This window comes from Oncorhynchus nerka, linkage group LG14 (genome assembly GCF_034236695.1).
Source record: "Oncorhynchus nerka isolate Pitt River linkage group LG14, Oner_Uvic_2.0, whole genome shotgun sequence".
NCBI lineage: Eukaryota > Metazoa > Chordata > Actinopteri > Salmoniformes > Salmonidae > Oncorhynchus > Oncorhynchus nerka.
Window position 1 is genome coordinate 34,330,014 of NC_088409.1, and position 17,315 is coordinate 34,347,328.

A 17,315-nucleotide genomic window follows, 5' to 3' on the forward strand; every position below is an offset into this window, starting at 1 on the left:
GGTAGAAACTGTTTCTGAGCCCTGATGCTCCTGTACCGCATGCCAGGAGTAAACAGTCCATGTCTGGGGTGACTGCATTCTCTGGCAATCTTCCGGACTTTCCTCAGACACCGCCTGGTGTAAATTTCCTGTAGGGCTAGGAGCTCGCCCCCAGTGATGGGCTGGGCAGTTTTCACCACCCTCTGTAGATCCACGTCCGAGGGCGGTGCAGCTGCCGTAGCAGGCGATGATGCAGTCAGTCATAATGCTCTTGATGCAGCTCCAAGGTCCGCTAGAGGGTGCTATTATTATCCTGACGTCAAGTAATAGCGCCCTCAGCGGACTTTGGGGCTACTCTCGATGGTGCATCACACACACACACACACACACACACACACACACACACACACACACACACACACACACACACACACACACTTTCACAATGGCCTTTTCTCATTTGGGTAAAAGTCCATCCTCTTTCCTCCAGCCTCTCTCCTCTGTGACCTGGAAACCGATAAGTGGTTGAGTGGTCGAGGAAGTGCCAATTCTTTAGTAAGCAGATGTAGCCTATAGTCAAAATTTCACCATAGAAACATGGAGGCAATCATTTTATAAAGACTTCCTCATATGCGTTCCGCTGTTCTGTTGGTTTTCTTTCATTATCTAGCGGCTAAAGGCATTATCCTAGTCATATTAGAAACCAATCCCATTATAGATCCTGCATCTTTAGATCTCCCCTCTTTCTACATTTCTAGGATATTTTCATCTCTGTTCATATGCGCATTTAAAAAAGGTGTTTTCCTGTAAATTGCATTTAGGAACATTTGCGTGTATGCCTTACTGCTGTGTGCACATTGCTGTACCTAAAATATGAATAAATAATAGTTTATCAACATTATAAGTTAAACATTCTGATCTGTTCTTTTAGCTTTATAAATTGATATGGCGTAGCCCTCCATTACTTTGTATACCCAATGCCCACTGATAAATAAGTTTGTATATGGTAATACAGCAATATACACCACTGCAGAGGACGGAGGAGAGAGGATGCAGGATTTAAGCAAACCAATTGAGGAAATGCCAATGACTACAGTATAAAGGAAAAGGCCAATGTCATGGCCCTTTACGAATATACTAGACTAAAATAATCTATTGAAGAAAAGTATAAAACGTTTCATACATGATACTGAACTAATAATACTAATGAGTAGATAATAACCTAAGAGATTTGAATGGAAAATGTATCCGTATCTAACAAATATAATTGCATAAATAGCCGTTCGATGAGTAAACTTTGTCAAACCAACCTTCTGCGACTCAGAGTGCGAACTAAAAAGGATTGCCGATGTAGTCGATCAACAGCGGGCCCACAGACAGATATTTCAGTGGATGTATAAATGTGAAGCATCCGGTTGGCGTTTCCACTAACTACCAAATATGGTAGTGAGACGAAACCCACTGGCGCACAGTGGGAGAAGATGTAACGCGATGGATTTTGGCCGAAATTCTGCAAATCTTCTCATCAATTAAACATTTGATCTCAATATAGTTTTCTGTTCCCAAAACTAGAATATATTATGAACAGAACAGACTAAGTCTTGTAGACTCCGCCATTTGCAAACGTTTTACAAAATCACGCTGTTTAGGAGTGCAAAGTCGAATTGAGTTATTGCACACGAGCACTTCACAGGGTAGGCGTTCCCTAACGGAAATATGCTAAATATAAACTAGAACGCGCCAATAGGATAGCGCTAGCGCTTGCTTGGCTCTGCTCACCTCCTTGCTTGTTCTGCCCACTATTACTATTTTGTTCCCATTGGAAATGACAAGCTAAGGTTTATCTTGGTTATATAAAAGTCTTTGGTGGGCCCTTCTTTGAGAACGCACACGTCTGTGCCCGGTTGGTTAACTTTGCTAGCTCATTGATGGATCATAGTAGAATAAAATGACAGATTACGCTGAGGAGCAGCGAAACGAGCTGGAAGCTATAGAGTCAATTTACCCGGACTCGTTTACAGGTTAGTTTTCTACGAGTCTGTCTCGGTTGGTTTCCAAGCTGGCAAACGCTAGCTAGCCAGCTGGCTAACGCAGGTTAGCAGTGTGGTGCCAATTTAGCTGGCTAACTAGTTAGCAAGCCAACAACCCTCAATATCTAGGATAAATTGTTTTAGCTAACGATCACATAATGAAACGCCCTCGATCACCACACACTCAAAGTTAGTCAGTGCCACTGTCCTCTTTAGCTAGCTAAACAAACTCAACTGCACTTACAGTGCCATACAGTTAGTCAGGCTCTCCAGCAGGTGAGTTGATCATAGTCAACATCTTCCACTTTTCAATAGCGAAATTATTTTAGAGCAACGTTTTGATTTTTATTAATTTGCATAACAATGATGTGACTGCTCTGCTGACTTTCATATTTGTTTTGGCCCTCCTGTAGTGCTATCAGAGGTGCCCACCAGCTTCACCATCACTGTGACATCGGACGCAGGGGAAAACGATGAAAGTAACCTAACCTATCACTCTCTTGCCCGAGTCTTGTTTAGATCTGTTCAGCTACACTAACCTGGCCCCATATGACATGACTCGTCAGTCGAGTTGGCTAAAGCACTTATGGATCTGGGACCAGGCTAGGGTTCTACTACATTTATTGTTTGTTTATTTGTTAACCTAATGCCTCTGTGTTATTGTAGCGATTGAAGTGACTCTACAGTTCACCTATGTGGAGAAGTATCCCGATGAGGTGCCGCTGTGGGAGATATACTCCCAGGAGAACCTGGAGGATTCAGACGCAGAGGGCATCCTCACTTTACTGCAGCAGCAGGTCTGTTACACGCATGTGCACACACTCACTCATAGGGCTGTTACGGTGACTGTATTACCGAGTCATGATGGCAGTCAAATTCCATGTGACAGTTTAGTCACTGTAATTAGACTTCTCCAAGCTCTGATGCTGCTCATGGTCATTAGTAGCCTACCAAACTTGCTAACTGCCTGGTACTCCGCACTCTATTGTCCCTCAAATCACTGACATCAACGCAAATGTAATTGGAAATCAAATCAAACACTTAATGAGAGCTGATGAGTGCAAAATTTCTATAGGCTATGCAATTGCGTGAAAAAACAGAGTAATGGCCTCTAATAAATAGAGGAGGATCCCATCAGCTTTCTATAGACTAGACCTACTATATTTATTTCTCCATCTTCCTAATATTAAGCACATTGCTTCTCTTTAAAACAGGAGTATAGCCTACCTGGCTGGCATGAAAATGAACCACGGGAATAGGGTCCTTCCATTCGCTATTTAAGTGGCAAAGATGATTTTTTTTTTCCCCCGCTGCCCCTGTTTCAAGACAGGTGCATGCATAATGGTCAATTTCAAAACAAATTTCACACATATTATTTACTATATGTAAAGACTAAATTACATCAAGAATATTGTGATGGGTGAGAATATTAGCCTATCACTTGTGAATGATGTGGTAAGATGGCGCCGAAGAGGATGGCTGTCGTTTTACATGCCGTAACCAATTGTGCCATTTTTTTTATTTATTTTTAAAAACTTTTTATTTTTTCAACTTATTTTGTACATAATGTTGCTGCTACCATCTCTTATGACCGAAAATAACTTCTGGACATGAGAACTGGTATTACTCACCACGAATTGGAAGAAGCTTTTTCCTTTAACGAGTTCGACGAGAAAGATACACTGCTCCCTCGGGAACAGGCCCAGATCCCCGTCATTTGAGTGAAGAAAAGGAGGAAAAGAGAACGCAGATCAGGCTGCCTTTTAAGAATCCGAAAGCGAGCAAGTGATCTCCCACTGCCATCAATTCTACTTGCTAACATGCAATCATTGGAAAATAAAATTAATTACTTATGATTGTCCTACCAACGGGACATTAAGAACTGTAATATCTTATGTTTCACTCATGGCTGAACGACGACACGGGTAATATAGAACTGGAGGGAGTTTCAATGCACCGGCAGAACAAAGAAGCTACGTCTGGTAAGACGAGGCGTGGGGGTGTGTCTTTTTGTCAATTATAGCTGGTGGGCGATGTCTAATACTGAAGTATTGCACCTTATCGAGGAATTGCACCTTAGTGTGGTCTACAACTTATCATATCTACCAATAGTGTATTGTAAGAGTGCATCTATATTATTCGTAGCTGTCAATTTGCCACCACAGACCGATGCTGGCATTAAGACCGCACTCAACCAACTCTAAGGCCATAAGCAAACAAGAAAATGCTCACCCAGAAGTGGCGCTCCTAGTGTTCGGGGACTTTAATGCAGGCAAATTTTAAATAAGTTTTGCCAAATATTTACCAGCATGTCACATGTGCAACTAGAGGGGGGAAAAAAACCTCTAGACCACCTTTACTCCACACACAGAGATGCATACAAAGCTCTCCCCCACCCTCCATTTGGCAAATCTGACCATAATTATATCCTCCGGAATCCTGCTTACAAGCAATGCAGGAAGTAGCAGTGACGCGCGCAATACGGAAGTGGTCAGATGACGCGGATGCTATGCTACGGGACTGTTTTGCTAGCACAGACTGGAATATGTTCCGGGATTCATCAAATGGCATTGAGGAGTATACCACCTCAGTCAACCGCTTCATCAATAAGTGCATCGACGACGGCGTCCCCACAGTGACCGTATGTACAGTTGAAGTCGGAAGTTTACATACACCTTAGCCAAATAGATTTAAACTCAGTTTTTCACAATTCCTGACATTCAATCATAGTAAAAATTCCCTGTCTTAGGTCAGTTAGGATCACCACTTTATTTCAAGAATGTGAAATGTCAGAATAATAGTAGTGATTTATTTCAGCTTTTATTTCTTTCATCACATTCCCAGTGGGTCAGAAGTTTACATACACTCAATTAGTATTTGGTAGCATTGCCTTTTGAATTGTTTTACTTGGGTCAAACGTTTCGGGTGGCCTTCCACAAGCTTCCGACAATAAGTTGGGTGAATTCTGGCCCATTCCTCCTGACAGAGTCAGGCCTCCTTGCTAGCACACACCTTTTCAGTTCTGCCCACACATTTTCTATAGGGTTGAGGTCAGGGCTTTGTGATGACCACTCCAATACCATGACTTTGTTGTCCTTAAGCCATTTTGCCACAACTTTGGAAGTATGCTTGGAAGTATGCTTGGAGTCATTGTCCATTTGGAAGACCCATTTGTGACCAAGCTTTAACTTCCTGACTGATGTCTTGACATGTTGCTTCAATATATCCACATCATTTTATTTCCTCATGATGCCATTTATTTGCGAAGTGCACCAGTCCCTCCTGCAGCAAAGCAACCTCACAACATGATGCTGCCACCCCTGTGCTTCACGGTTGGGATGTTGTTCTTTGGCTTGCACGCCTCCCCCTTTTTCCTCCAAACATAGCGATGGTCATTATGGCCAAACAGTTCTATTTTTGTTTCATCAGACCAGAGGACATTTCTCCAAAAAGTTCGATCTTTATCTCCATATGCAGTTGCAAACCATAGTCTGGCATTTTTATGGCAGGTTTGGAGCAGTGGCTTCTTCCTTGCTGAGCGGCCTTGCAGCTTATGTCGATATAGGACTGGTTTTACTGTGGATATAGATACTTTTGTACCTCTTTTCCCCAGCATCTTCACAAGGTCCTTTGCTGCTGTTCTGGGATTGATTTGCACTTTTCGCACCAAAATACGTTCATCTCTAGGAGACAGAACGCGTCTCCTTCCTGAGCGGTATGACGGCTGCGTGGTCCCATGGTGTTTATACTTGCGTACCATTGTTTGTACAGGTGAACGTGGTACCTTCAGGCGTTTGGACATTTCTCCCAGGGATGAACCAGACATGTGGAGGTCACAGAAGACATGGACTTTCTTTAGGGGCATCATTATGGCCACACAAAGGGGATGCAGCTGGGAAATTCAAGGCAAATTGTGAAAGAGACTGATGAAGTGTGTACAGCCTGCACAAAAAACAAAGCAGAGCTCATGCCTTTAATGCAACTTTTTTCAAGTCATCTTTAGTCGCATCATGCAGCCTTAGAATGTATTAAAAAATCTAAACATATCACAACTAAAGTTACATAAATAACCCTAAATTCAACATATAGGAGGACCTGTTCCTTTGTTAACCCCTCAACACAGAATAGCCGCATGTGCACATTCCCTCAAATAGTTTGGAGAAAATACCCTTTCTATTTTATTCAGCTTTGTTCAATTGTATTCTTCATATTTTAAAATAATGCCACGCAATTCTAAGCAAATGCTAAATGAACTAGTGTAGCCCACAGCCATATGGCATAGCCATTTTTCAAATGTAGATATTTCAAGGGTCTGCGTCATTTGCTTGTAGGCTATGCGTGGTAAGGCGGGAGATGCTAAATGTTTGTTAATTAACGGTCAATTTACGCGAGACCGGCAGTTATTTGCTTTACAATCACTGGCTAACAGCCCTACTCACTCACTCACGGTCTGATTCATCATTCTCGCCTTACTGCAGCTCTGTATGTATGTTTGTCCGTCAGTCTCTCTCCGCCTGTCTATTCAGCCTTACTCGGCAATGACAACCCGTACATCTGTGTTTTTAATTTTTCTAGGCTGAGGAAAACCTTGGAATGGTGATGATATTCACCCTAGTTACAGCAGTTCAGGACAAACTGAACGAATTAGTCGACGAGATAAAAAACAGAAGAGAGGAAGAGAAGAGGCGAAAAGAGGAGGCAGCGGAGGAGGCTGAGAAGGTGCTCTTCCAAGGAACAGTGGTCACCATCGAGAACTTCCTGTCATGGAAAGCCAAGTTTGAGCTGGAGATGGCTGAGTTGAGGAGGAAACGGCAGAAAGAGGAGGAACAACAGCAGGCTGGAAAGATCAAACTCACAGGTATGTGTCTACCCCCCCAAACCCCTATTCATCCCCAGCCAAGAGCCATCTGGATTAGGGTTGAATGGCGGGAACCTGGTTACGGAGATTTACTGGGATTTACAGCCCAAAATCACTCCCTTTTCCCAGGATAAATAACTGCGAGACACTGATAAATATATTCAATTATTTATACGAGCAGCTTGGCTTGAAATGGAACTGTTAAATTATATGCAATGTCTAAATGTGGCTTCTCTACGGCCTCTGTATGATAAATCATCCGTGCTCAGGGTGGGGACAGACTGCCCATTTTAGTATGGAGTACAGTTCACAATGCATGTAGACCTATCATTTCATGGTAACTTTTCTTCTAGTGACAGGTACATTTGCATAGTCTATGCTTCAGTAATATAAAGACCAAATACATGTCTAATTTACCCATCTCCATCTGGCCTATTTTTTTTTTCAGGCTGTTTTAAAACAGCAGCTATCTTGAAAATCATTGCTTTAAATCCGTGCACTTTGTCAGTCTCTCTCTCCATCAACCTCATTCAAATTGCATCCAAAATAGATAATCCTGTTCTAGATGTCCTAGCCTACCTCTTTCAGGTAATAAATTCAATTCCGTATTAGCCTTATATTTAGCTAATTAATGATGGGTTATGCATAATAATCTTCTAACTTATAGCCTCGGTCTCTTGCGCAATCAGCACTCATCAGTGTGCCGCTGGCCCATCTCCTTTCCCATGCAGGAAAAGCAGGACTGGATTAGCTTGCTGGACATGATTTTTCGTAGCATTTCTTATACCAATAGACTATTCGGAGACGCAAGCTCTTGTTTACTGAAAGTTGAATGCAGCAGCCAATAAAACTCACGGGTAGTTTGAAATAATAGTCAATGTGCGATGCCTGTAGGCTATAGCAGTTATTTGTTCAGACCAATAACCATTCAGTCTTTGTGAAGTGAAAGCCTTCTACATCTAATTCTAGTCCTGTATTATTCAAGGATGTCTTTAGAATGAAGATAATGCCAACTTTAACTGTTGAAAGTGAGGAAGGATGGAATCAACAAGAAGTAGGCTAATAACATTTGGGGAAATATTATGAAAGGTGTATATATGCGTCAGCCTACTAATTATACAAACAGACCCTATTATATTTCGATCAAATTCGCTAGCCTATACTTGTAACTTTTACTGAGCAGCACATGCGGCCTACAATGTATTTCAATGTATGGCTCATCAGGCTTGAATTTTCAATCAAATCCAGACAGGCCTATTTATATGCTTTTGAATGGCACTTCCAGTTTTGGCGGGAAATACCTGGTTACCGGTAGAGAAATGATTTATTCTCAGGATGGAACATTTGGAAAATACCTGGGAAATATTAAACCCTAATCTGGATGCTACATCTCCGCCATCATGTACAGTCAAAACATGAACCCAAGTGCTTCAAGTTTCTGCATTTCTTTTATTTAACCAAGAGAAGTCCATTGAGTCTCTTTTAACAGGGAGACCTGGTCAAGAAAGCAGCAGCAGTCAATACAACATTACAAAATGTAAAACATACAATCAGCACATCACGATCCGGCCTACAGGAAACATTTACACTCCTCCTGAACATAGATAGTTAGTTAATTACATGTCTCTAGTGCACAGTAGGAAAAGGTAGTCCTAACTTGGTAATGGCCCTGGGGACTTTAAGTAGCAACCATATTGAAGACCATGTCTGTAACTGCTAGTGGTGAAGAAGAACAGGCTAGAGGTAGAGGGAGTTTGCCCAGAATGACTTTATATTAGAGGTCGACCGATTTTATGATTTTTTTCAACGCTGATACCGATTATTGGACGACCAAAAAAGCCGCTACCGATTTAATTGGACGATTTTTAAAAGATTTTTTATTGATTTATTTGTAATAATGACAATTACAACAATACTGATTTAACACTTATTACCTTATTTTTATACATCAATAAATAATGAAACATGTTCAATTTGGTTTAAATAATGCAAAAACAAAGTGTTGGAGAAGAAAGTAAAAGTCCAATATGTGCCATGTAAGAAAGATAACGTTTAAGTTCCTTGCTCAGAACATGAGAACATATGAAAGGTGGTGGTTCCTTTTAACATGAGTCTTCAATATTCTCAGGTAATAAGTTTTAGGTTGTAGTTATTATAGGACTATTTCCCTCTATACCATTATTTCATCAACCTTTGACTATTGGATGTTCTTATAGGCACTTTATTGCCAGTGTAACAGTATAGCTTCCTTCCCTCTCCTCGCTTTTCCCTGGGCTCGAACCAGGAACACAACGACAACAGCCACCCTCGAAGCAGCGTTACCCATGCAGAGCAAGGGAAACAACCACTCCAAGGCTCAGAGCGAGTGACGTTTGAAACGCTATTAGCACGCGCTAACTAGCAAGCCTTTTCACATTGGTTACACCCGCCTCATCTCGGGAGTTGATAGGCTTGAAGTCATAAACAGCGCAATGCTTGACGCACAACGAAGAGCTGCTGGCAAAACGCACGAAAATGCTGTTTGAATGAATGTTTACACGCCTGCTTCTGCCTACCACCGCTCAGTCAGATACTTGTATGCTCAGTCAGATTATATGCAACGCAGGACACGCTAGATAATATCTAGTAATATCATCAACCATGTGTAGTTAACTAGTGATTATGATTGATTGTTTTTTATAAGATAAGTTTAATGTTAGCTAGCAACTTAACTTTGTTTACGGCATTCGCGTAACAGGCAGTCTCCTTGTGGAGTGCAACGAGAGAGAGGCAGGTCGTTATTGCGTTGGACGAGTTAAGTGTAAGGTTGCAAGATTGGGTCCCCGAGCTGACAAGGTGGAAATCTGTCGTTCTGCCCCTGAACAAGGCAGTTAACCCACCGTTCCTAGGCAGTCATTGAAGATAAGAATGTGTTAATTGACTTGCCTAGTTAAATAAAGGTATAAAAAAATACCGATTTCCGATTGATATGAAAACTTGAAATCGGCCCTAATTAATCGGTCGACATCTACTTTATATGAACACATACCAATGTAGCTGTCAGTGCATGTAAAGTGAGGTCCAGTCCACCATTTGAGACAAGGTTCTCAATGGTTGGTGAGCGTCTTGGCATTTGTACATGATTAACACTTTTTTTTCTCTACCAGGAAAAAAGCTATTTGAGACCGATCACAATCTTGACACATCAGATATACAGTTCCTGGAAGATTGTAAGTATAGCAGAGTTATACAACTGTAGTGTGTGTGTGCGCGCGTTTGCCTCAGTATGTCTGAGGTAAGAGAAGTATGGTGATTAGCGAGGGGGATCTGTAAAAGGTTGTATAATGACTTTGCGCTTCCCTCCCGTTCAGCTGGAAACAGTGTTGAAGTGGACGAGTCCCTCTTCCAGGACCTTGAGGAACTTGACCTGGATGAAGACGACCCTGACTTTGACCCTCTGGCACTGGGCAGTGATGAGGACTGAACTAGGAAGAAGAGAAAGATGCCATGGGCATGTTCCAGGCAGACATGTTTTCAAATACTATTTATAATCTTTAAAATACTTTGAGCATTTGCTCTAGCCTGCCTGGGGTGCCAGATGAATGGGGATTGCAGTGTCTTGACTATTTTATTGGTTCCATTGCGCCTGGCAAACTCAATCAAGCCCAGAAGAAAGCATTTGAAATGATTTGAAATAGTATTTGAAACCAGGTCCGGTCCCAGATCATCTTTATTGCAGTCATGTTGTGCAGCACAGATTCAGATCCCCCAATGCCTGGGGAAGTGTTTTGCATCTCAGGAATGACATCAATGAGATATAGAATTCTTCTGAGATGTGTAGCACGACTGTAGTATTTACGACTTTGAACGCAACCGATACTAACAGGAGGGGATGATCACAGGAAGGGGAGTCACCGTATCTGACCAAGCACAGAGAAGACAACCAATAACACCCACATTTGTTCTAAACGTGAACTATAACTTCAGTTGACTGTAAACACAGAATCACCTCAAGGCATTTATACACCCTTGTCAATGAGTTGATTTATACCCGGATGCCATTAAAGATGCACTATGCAGAAATCTCTTCACCATTTCCTGGTCACAAATATTCTAGTTTGATTAATTTCAGTTTGACAAAACAAGTATAGTAGAGAATCATTGTACCATCTAAACCTCTGTGAAATGTTTTTTCCATAAACAAAAATCTTGTCAGCTGTTTGAAGCTGGTGTACAAAACAAAAGATAAACTGGTAGCATAGAAATAGCTCACATAGAACAGATCTACTGCTTCTTAGACTTGCTTTCAATGTGAATGAAAGATCCATAACTAGCATTTGTGAATTTTGTGTTAAGTACTTTTCTTGGATGTGGGGAATAAGGACTTTACATTGCCATCTAGATAATCTGAATGTGGAAAAATGGAGAATAAGTGCTTGCCGGCTTGGAATTCACAAGGCAGTTGTAGAAACCCTGACTGACCCACAGAGGGCAGCAGCACATTTTGTTACGGAACATAACCTTCAAAAGACACTGGTTGAATTCACTGTTTATTCTATCACCATATAGCTAAAATGAGTCAAGACAATTGCTTTTAAAAATATTTCAATTCTTAACTTTATGAATGTTTTTTATACACATTAAAAACCAACAAACTGTGGGTACAGCGCATGAAGTTACTGTACACTTGCAAAACTATTTTTCCCTCTGTAAAATAGATAATTTAATATACATTTTGGATTGATGGCTACTACACTGAACCAAAATATAAATGCAACATGCAACAATTTCAAAGATTTTACTGAGTTACAGTTCATAAGAAAATCAGTCAGGATACTACAGATGAAAGTGTATAGAAGGCTTTCGACATCATTCATTTCAAAATAATCACAATTAACTGACTTAACTGTAAGCGTAACGCATTGTTGGCTAGTGCCAACTCCCCATAGAAAAAAATACTTGGCTTTGCACATCATGTACGATATTCATAGTCCTTAACAGGACCAAAGGCACACATTCTACTTACCTTTCCCTTCCATGAATTTCTCAAAGAAATCATTGAAGTCCTTCGGTGTCTCCAGCGTGGCTGCATATTTGTGGAAGTGGTAATAGGACACGAGAACATCCTTAGGGTTTCTGGCCACATAGATCACCTTAGGGAAGCAAGATCATACTGCACATCAATAGATTGACTATAAAAAAACGATCCATCAATATCAGTAGTAATAATTTAATGAAAGTAATCCTGAAGGTAATGACAAATAGTGAAAATAGACTTCGGGTAACACTTAAAGCCTGCAGGTACTATGCATTCTAAGACTTATAATCAGCATGTATACCGACCATTTAGAGTATTTTGATACACAGAGATATATAAAATATTAAAAGCCTTATAAGGCATTAAAAAGTGCTAATTATGAAGTGCTAATACCACAGAATAATACCCAAGTGTTACCAAAATGAGCCTTGCATTCCACTGACCTTTCCCCTCTTTTGTCTGATGGCGAGAGGCATGAACTTGTACTGCAGGTGGGTGACCTGTAGCCTGGGGGAAGGGGTGGCGTTAAACTCCTTCTCACTGCCAATCAGCTCGATCCATGGGACGCGCTGCGTGTTGAGATGCTCTGTGTTTGGAGTGACGTCACCTTTGGCTTCTATCAGAGTCAGAATCTGCTGCATCCAGATCGTCCCTGTCAATCACAGCAGAGTGGACACTACAGGTCACCCAGAGGTCATTTCAATTCAATTTAAACTTCAATGTCAGTCCTACCATACAATGTACATTACTGGATAGCTTGGCCCTTTCACCTCACTATCTTGATTTGATAACACCCACGCAGTTTAACTGACAATTCAGGGGTTATTTTTATTGGGGAAAATGTAGTGAACTTTTGTTTCTCAGGGATTTTACACTAACAAGTATGTGGACACCTGCTCGTCGAACATCTCAATCCAAAATGGGCATTCATTTGGAGTTGGTCCCCCCTTTGCTGCTATAACAGCCTCCACTCTTCTGGGAAGACGTTCCACTAGATGTTGGAACATTGCTGCGGGGACTTGCATTCATTCAGCCAGAAGAGCCTTAGTGAGGTTGGGCACTGATGTTTGCCAATTAGGCCTGGCTCGCAGTCGGCATTCCAATTCATCCCAAAGGTGTTCGTTGGGGTTGAGGTCAGGGTTCTGTGAAGGCCAGTCAAGTTCTTCCACACCGATCTCGTCAAACCATTCTGTATGGACCTTGCTTTGTGCACAGGGCATTGTCATGCTGAAACAGGAGAGGGCCTTTGTTAGAGGAAATTATGGTTGAAATGACTAATTATGTATACATTCCAATCAGAACTGACTAGTCCAAAATGCTATAATGTACTGTACATGTGAATTTTCTCTCTTGCTCCCTTTCCCAATTGTATATAATGTAGTCAGGAGTTTAGTAACAATAAAGGTCTGTTCCTTAGTTCATACATTTGTACAATCTCCAGGTGGCAGAAACGGCCCATCTCCAGACTGTCTAAGAATGCTGATTTATACTGACTGACCTCGACATCGTGCTGATAACGCGAAGGCTCGAGAGCTAGAGGGCCCCTCTACTTGTGAAATAGAACGTTTAGAAAACGCTGACGTCATTTTCAGTTTATAACCTGTGGAAATATGTGTATGCGTTTAGTACTCTCTGGAATTAAACGCTGTTACCTTGGCTTTTAAGACTGGTCTCAATCTACTTCATGCATAATTAATGAACTTACAAATCATTAATGAATTAGAAATGAGTGCGAATTTAGTTTTGGCTATAAAACATACAGGAATTTAGAAATTCCACTAACAGCCTTCCCCAAACTGTTGCCACAAAGTTGGAAGCATAGAATCATCTACTAGGTTATTGTACGCTGTAGGGTTAAGATTTCCTTCCACTGGAACTAAGGAGCCTGGCCCGAACTATGAAAAACAGCCCAATACCATTATTCCTCCTCCACCAAACTTTACAGTTGGCACTATCCATTGGGTCAGGTGGCGGTCTCCTGGGATCCACCAAACCCAGATTCGTCCGTCGGACTGCCAGATGGTGAAGTGTGATTCATAACTCCAGAGAAGGTGTTTCCACTAATCCAGAGTCCAATGGTGGTGAGCTTTACACCACTCCAGCCCACGCTTGGCATTGCACACAAGTCTAAGATCACCATGCGCAACTACTCGGCCATGAAAACCCATTTCATGTTGCTCCCGACGAACAGTTTTTGTGCTGATGTTGCTTCCAGAGGCAGTGTGGGACTCGGTAGTGAATGTTTCAACCGAGGACAGACGATTTTTAATACGCTACGTGCTTCAGCACTCGGCGGTCCCGTTCTGTGAGCTTGTGTGGCCTACTACTTCGCAGCTGAGACGTTTCCACTTCACAATAACAGCACTTACAGTTGCCCGGGGAAACTCTCGCATGGCAGAAATTTGACGACCTGACTTGTTGGAAAGGTGGCATCCTATGATGGTGCCACGTTGAAAGTCACTGAGCTCCTGAGTAAAGCCATTCTACTGCCAATGTTTGTCTATGACGGTTGCATGGCTGTGTTTGATTTTATACACCTGTCAGCAACTGGTGTGGCTGAAATAGCCAAATCCACTCATTTGAAGGGTGTCCACATACTCTGTATATATAGTGTATTTGAATGTGGACATTGTCCTGCCTACCGTCACTGTGCTACTCCTGCTCTGATACGATGCTTATGGGACATCGGTCTGTTACACTTTAATCTAGCCTGGTTTAAACCATTGTTTTCAGCCAAGGGAGAATAACAGGGCATGGCAGCATTCCACCTAATGTAAGGATGCGGGCAAGATTCTGCGCAGGGAGATTAGCAAAAATACCAGTTTAAAACAACTAGGACATTTCTTTCACTTATCTGGGCTGCTGGACTGATACAGGTCGAGAACAGAGCCCATTAACAGATAAGCAAAGTAAACTTGCTGAACGAGATCTACTCAGTTGAGCTGAAACTGTGTAAGAGGACCTTATAGAGATAAAAAGAGGTATGCAGGAATGTTTTAAAAGCTGTAATCAACTGGGTATTCTAGGTAAGTACATCCATGCTGTCTCCAGTATTCACCTGACTTGGGATAAGTGACGGCGAATATGTCTGAGTCTCGGATCTCCCAGTTCTGGATTTGGTCGACCTCGTCGGGAGAGTGGACCCCATTGATCAGGTTGAAGTTCCGGTGAGGAACCAGCATATAGTCCAGAACCTGGGGATCAGTGGAATCCAAAGGATCTGAGAAGACAAGACATAGTCAAAGGCCCACTCATTCAAGCAATCTGGATCTATGTATGTAAGCATTAACACACAACAGGGAATAACCATACACCTCCAGCCGTGTGAGAAGGCACGAGGCCGAAGTCCTACTCATCTAGAGTTGAAACGCTGTGCTTGATTAGACAAAAATCTGAAATAAACACCCCAAAGGCCCAGTAAATAAGGCTGTTATTCCAAACAAATGTATATATAGCTATCAGATCACAGGGAGCCAGGAGGAAGCCAAGTGGAAATGTTTAAAGGGGAAATCTGGGATTGGAAAAACAACTGGTACACAGCGGAGGGTTGTGGTTGGAGAAATGTAAACATAAACAGAGCCATGGATGCAAGGACTGACCATTAATGATATCAAAATGATAGTTATGAAACCATATAGGTTTCATAAACAAATAACACTATTCTGGGTTCAGGTGGGGTAAAACAGTTGACCTAAACTCATGAGGCATTTACAAGTTATATTCTTCATGAAGCAGCAATGGCTACATGCCATTAACTCAAAAGTCATAAAATGTATGTAACAATCCCAGATTGCCCCTTTAACAACAGGAGACATTTAATAACATTCAAGTACCTATAAACAAAACCTGGGTACAGAAAAAAAGTCTTCCTATGAAGGACTAGCAAATATTTCAGTCAAGATAAATGGTGAGTTTGCTGTGCAACAATGCAGTTCTAGCTGTAAATCATAGAGGGGCAGAGAGCATGTTGTTCTGTTCACAGGCTGGTCTGAATCACAGGTTTTAAAAAAGTTGCCTAATTTGTGTCCATCAAGCTCAAGCCTTGGTCACCATTCATGGTCCTATGTAATCCTTTCTATCGCTTACAGGGTGAGACAGATCTTGCATGCAACAGTGCATAATATATATATATATATATATATATATATGCCTGTGGACAGTAATGTACACTTCAGACATGCAAACATCTCACTCAATAACACAATTACGCACCTATGTATCACACAGAGAAAACAAAGTAATTACTTGTTTCTAACTATGCTACTCAGATTCTGGTTTAACATTCAATTAACATGATAAAATGGCAATACATGGGTAGGCACTGTATTCTGCAATAGGCAATATAGCAACCCATTTGAACTCCCAACTATAACTCCACGCACTGCAGAGCGCGCAGTATTCCCTACCTGTCTTTGTACGGATGGAAGTTGTCATTGTATGCCAATGTGACAAAATCCACAGTCGGTGTTGGCTACTATGAAATCCCTGGCCCAATGTAGTTTTTTGCAGTCAATTCACAACTATTCTTAAAAATACGGTTTTATGATGGATGGCGGGCAGAGCGAAGTAAAATTCACCCTGTGTCCAATGCGCAACCGAATATCACCTACTGTCCCAAATAGAAGACGCGGAAGACAAACACACGTTTCAGCTGGGTTTTTTATTCGTGTCGTGCTCGAGGAATTACTGACCGCCTATACAATTTAAGCGCGTTCGCGCACGCAGCAGTAGGGTTTGTTTTCTGCGCGGTCGCACCTCAGATTAATTTGCGCTTTTTAAACACAGCGTTACAGACTCCATGCAATGTGCCATATTTTACATCCCCCATGACCGACGAAAAACGGGAAACGATTTTGATTAGAGGAAATCCGGTATTCTTAATTAGTTTGTTTTACTGAGAAAATTAATTGAGAAACGTTTTTGAGGCCAAATTAATTTTTGTTTTGTCAACATTTGGTGCACTCACTCTCACACACACACTTTCCACCCTGTGCATCAGAGGTGGCACCACACGTACTAGAGTGATGTGTTGAAAATGTATTATGGGGCTGTAGTCTTTCCTGTTCTGGTAACCTAACCAGGTAAAACTCAGGACCTTATACGGTATGCCGTGATCAATCTGTTGTATTAAGGTTTAAAATGGGCTATGTTGGGACCAGAGTTGTTCTAATCAGGGCCCACGGTTTAAACAAACTAATGTCCCTGGGGAAGATGAAAACACTGTCAAACTGCAGCAACCTTGTAATTTACATATGAATTATATTAGGACTTGGGTTGTTTACACAGAAAGCAGAGAAAAGCAACATGATTGGACAAAGCATTCTGTATGCGGGTTTGTTGCGTCATATTGTCCGCCCTATGCAACTCTAGGCCTAATTAAAAATCTCAGCTAACTCAGCCTGTTAGCTATTGTCTTTATTGATTAATTCTA

At 41.6% G+C, this 17,315-nt stretch overlaps 2 protein-coding genes across 3 annotated transcripts; one reads left to right on the top strand and one right to left on the bottom strand.

The window, feature by feature from the left end:
- The first annotated feature begins 1,818 nt into the window (after positions 1 to 1,818).
- LOC115140916 (RWD domain-containing protein 1-like) lies at positions 1,819 to 11,506 on the top strand. 2 transcript variants are annotated; one of them, XM_029679373.2, is made up of 6 exons: positions 1,820 to 2,000; positions 2,423 to 2,488; positions 2,676 to 2,806; positions 6,585 to 6,867; positions 10,014 to 10,076; positions 10,218 to 11,506. In XM_029679373.2, exons 1-6 carry the CDS (start codon positions 1,928 to 1,930, stop codon positions 10,328 to 10,330), a joined length of 729 nt encoding a protein of 242 aa, XP_029535233.1. In that variant the 5' UTR covers positions 1,820 to 1,927; the 3' UTR covers positions 10,331 to 11,506. The 2 variants fall into 2 exon arrangements, with proteins under 2 accessions (XP_029535234.1, XP_029535233.1); XM_029679374.2 differs by lacking the exon at positions 2,423 to 2,488 and having other exon boundaries at positions 1,819 to 2,000.
- A 312-nt stretch (positions 11,507 to 11,818) lies between these two features.
- On the bottom strand, positions 11,819 to 16,733 carry LOC115142030 (amine sulfotransferase-like). The gene is made up of 4 exons (XM_065028014.1): positions 16,291 to 16,733; positions 14,943 to 15,104; positions 12,328 to 12,536; positions 11,819 to 11,999 (listed from the first exon to the last, which is right to left on the bottom strand). Exons 1-4 carry the CDS (start codon positions 16,316 to 16,318, stop codon positions 11,865 to 11,867), a joined length of 534 nt encoding a protein of 177 aa, XP_064884086.1. The 5' UTR covers positions 16,319 to 16,733; the 3' UTR covers positions 11,819 to 11,864.
- Between the last annotated feature and the right edge of the window lie 582 nt (positions 16,734 to 17,315).

Excerpts from the sequence above, each read along its gene's own strand:
- LOC115142030 (XM_065028014.1), bottom strand. The coding sequence starts at position 16,318 with ATGACAACTTCCATCCGTACAAAGACAG. Across the intron at positions 12,537-14,942 it reads CGTCACTTATCCCAAGTCAG|GGACGATCTGGATGCAGCAG; the intron begins GTGAATACTGGA and ends TGTGATTGACAG. Across the intron at positions 12,000-12,327 it reads TCAGACAAAAGAGGGGAAAG|GTGATCTATGTGGCCAGAAA; the intron begins GTCAGTGGAATG and ends TGCTTCCCTAAG.
- LOC115140916 (XM_029679373.2), top strand. The coding sequence starts at position 1,928 with ATGACAGATTACGCTGAGGAGCAGCGAAACGAGCTGGAAGCTATAGAG. Across the intron at positions 2,489-2,675 it reads CGCAGGGGAAAACGATGAAA|CGATTGAAGTGACTCTACAG; the intron begins GTAACCTAACCT and ends GTGTTATTGTAG. Across the intron at positions 10,077-10,217 it reads TATACAGTTCCTGGAAGATT|CTGGAAACAGTGTTGAAGTG; the intron begins GTAAGTATAGCA and ends CCTCCCGTTCAG.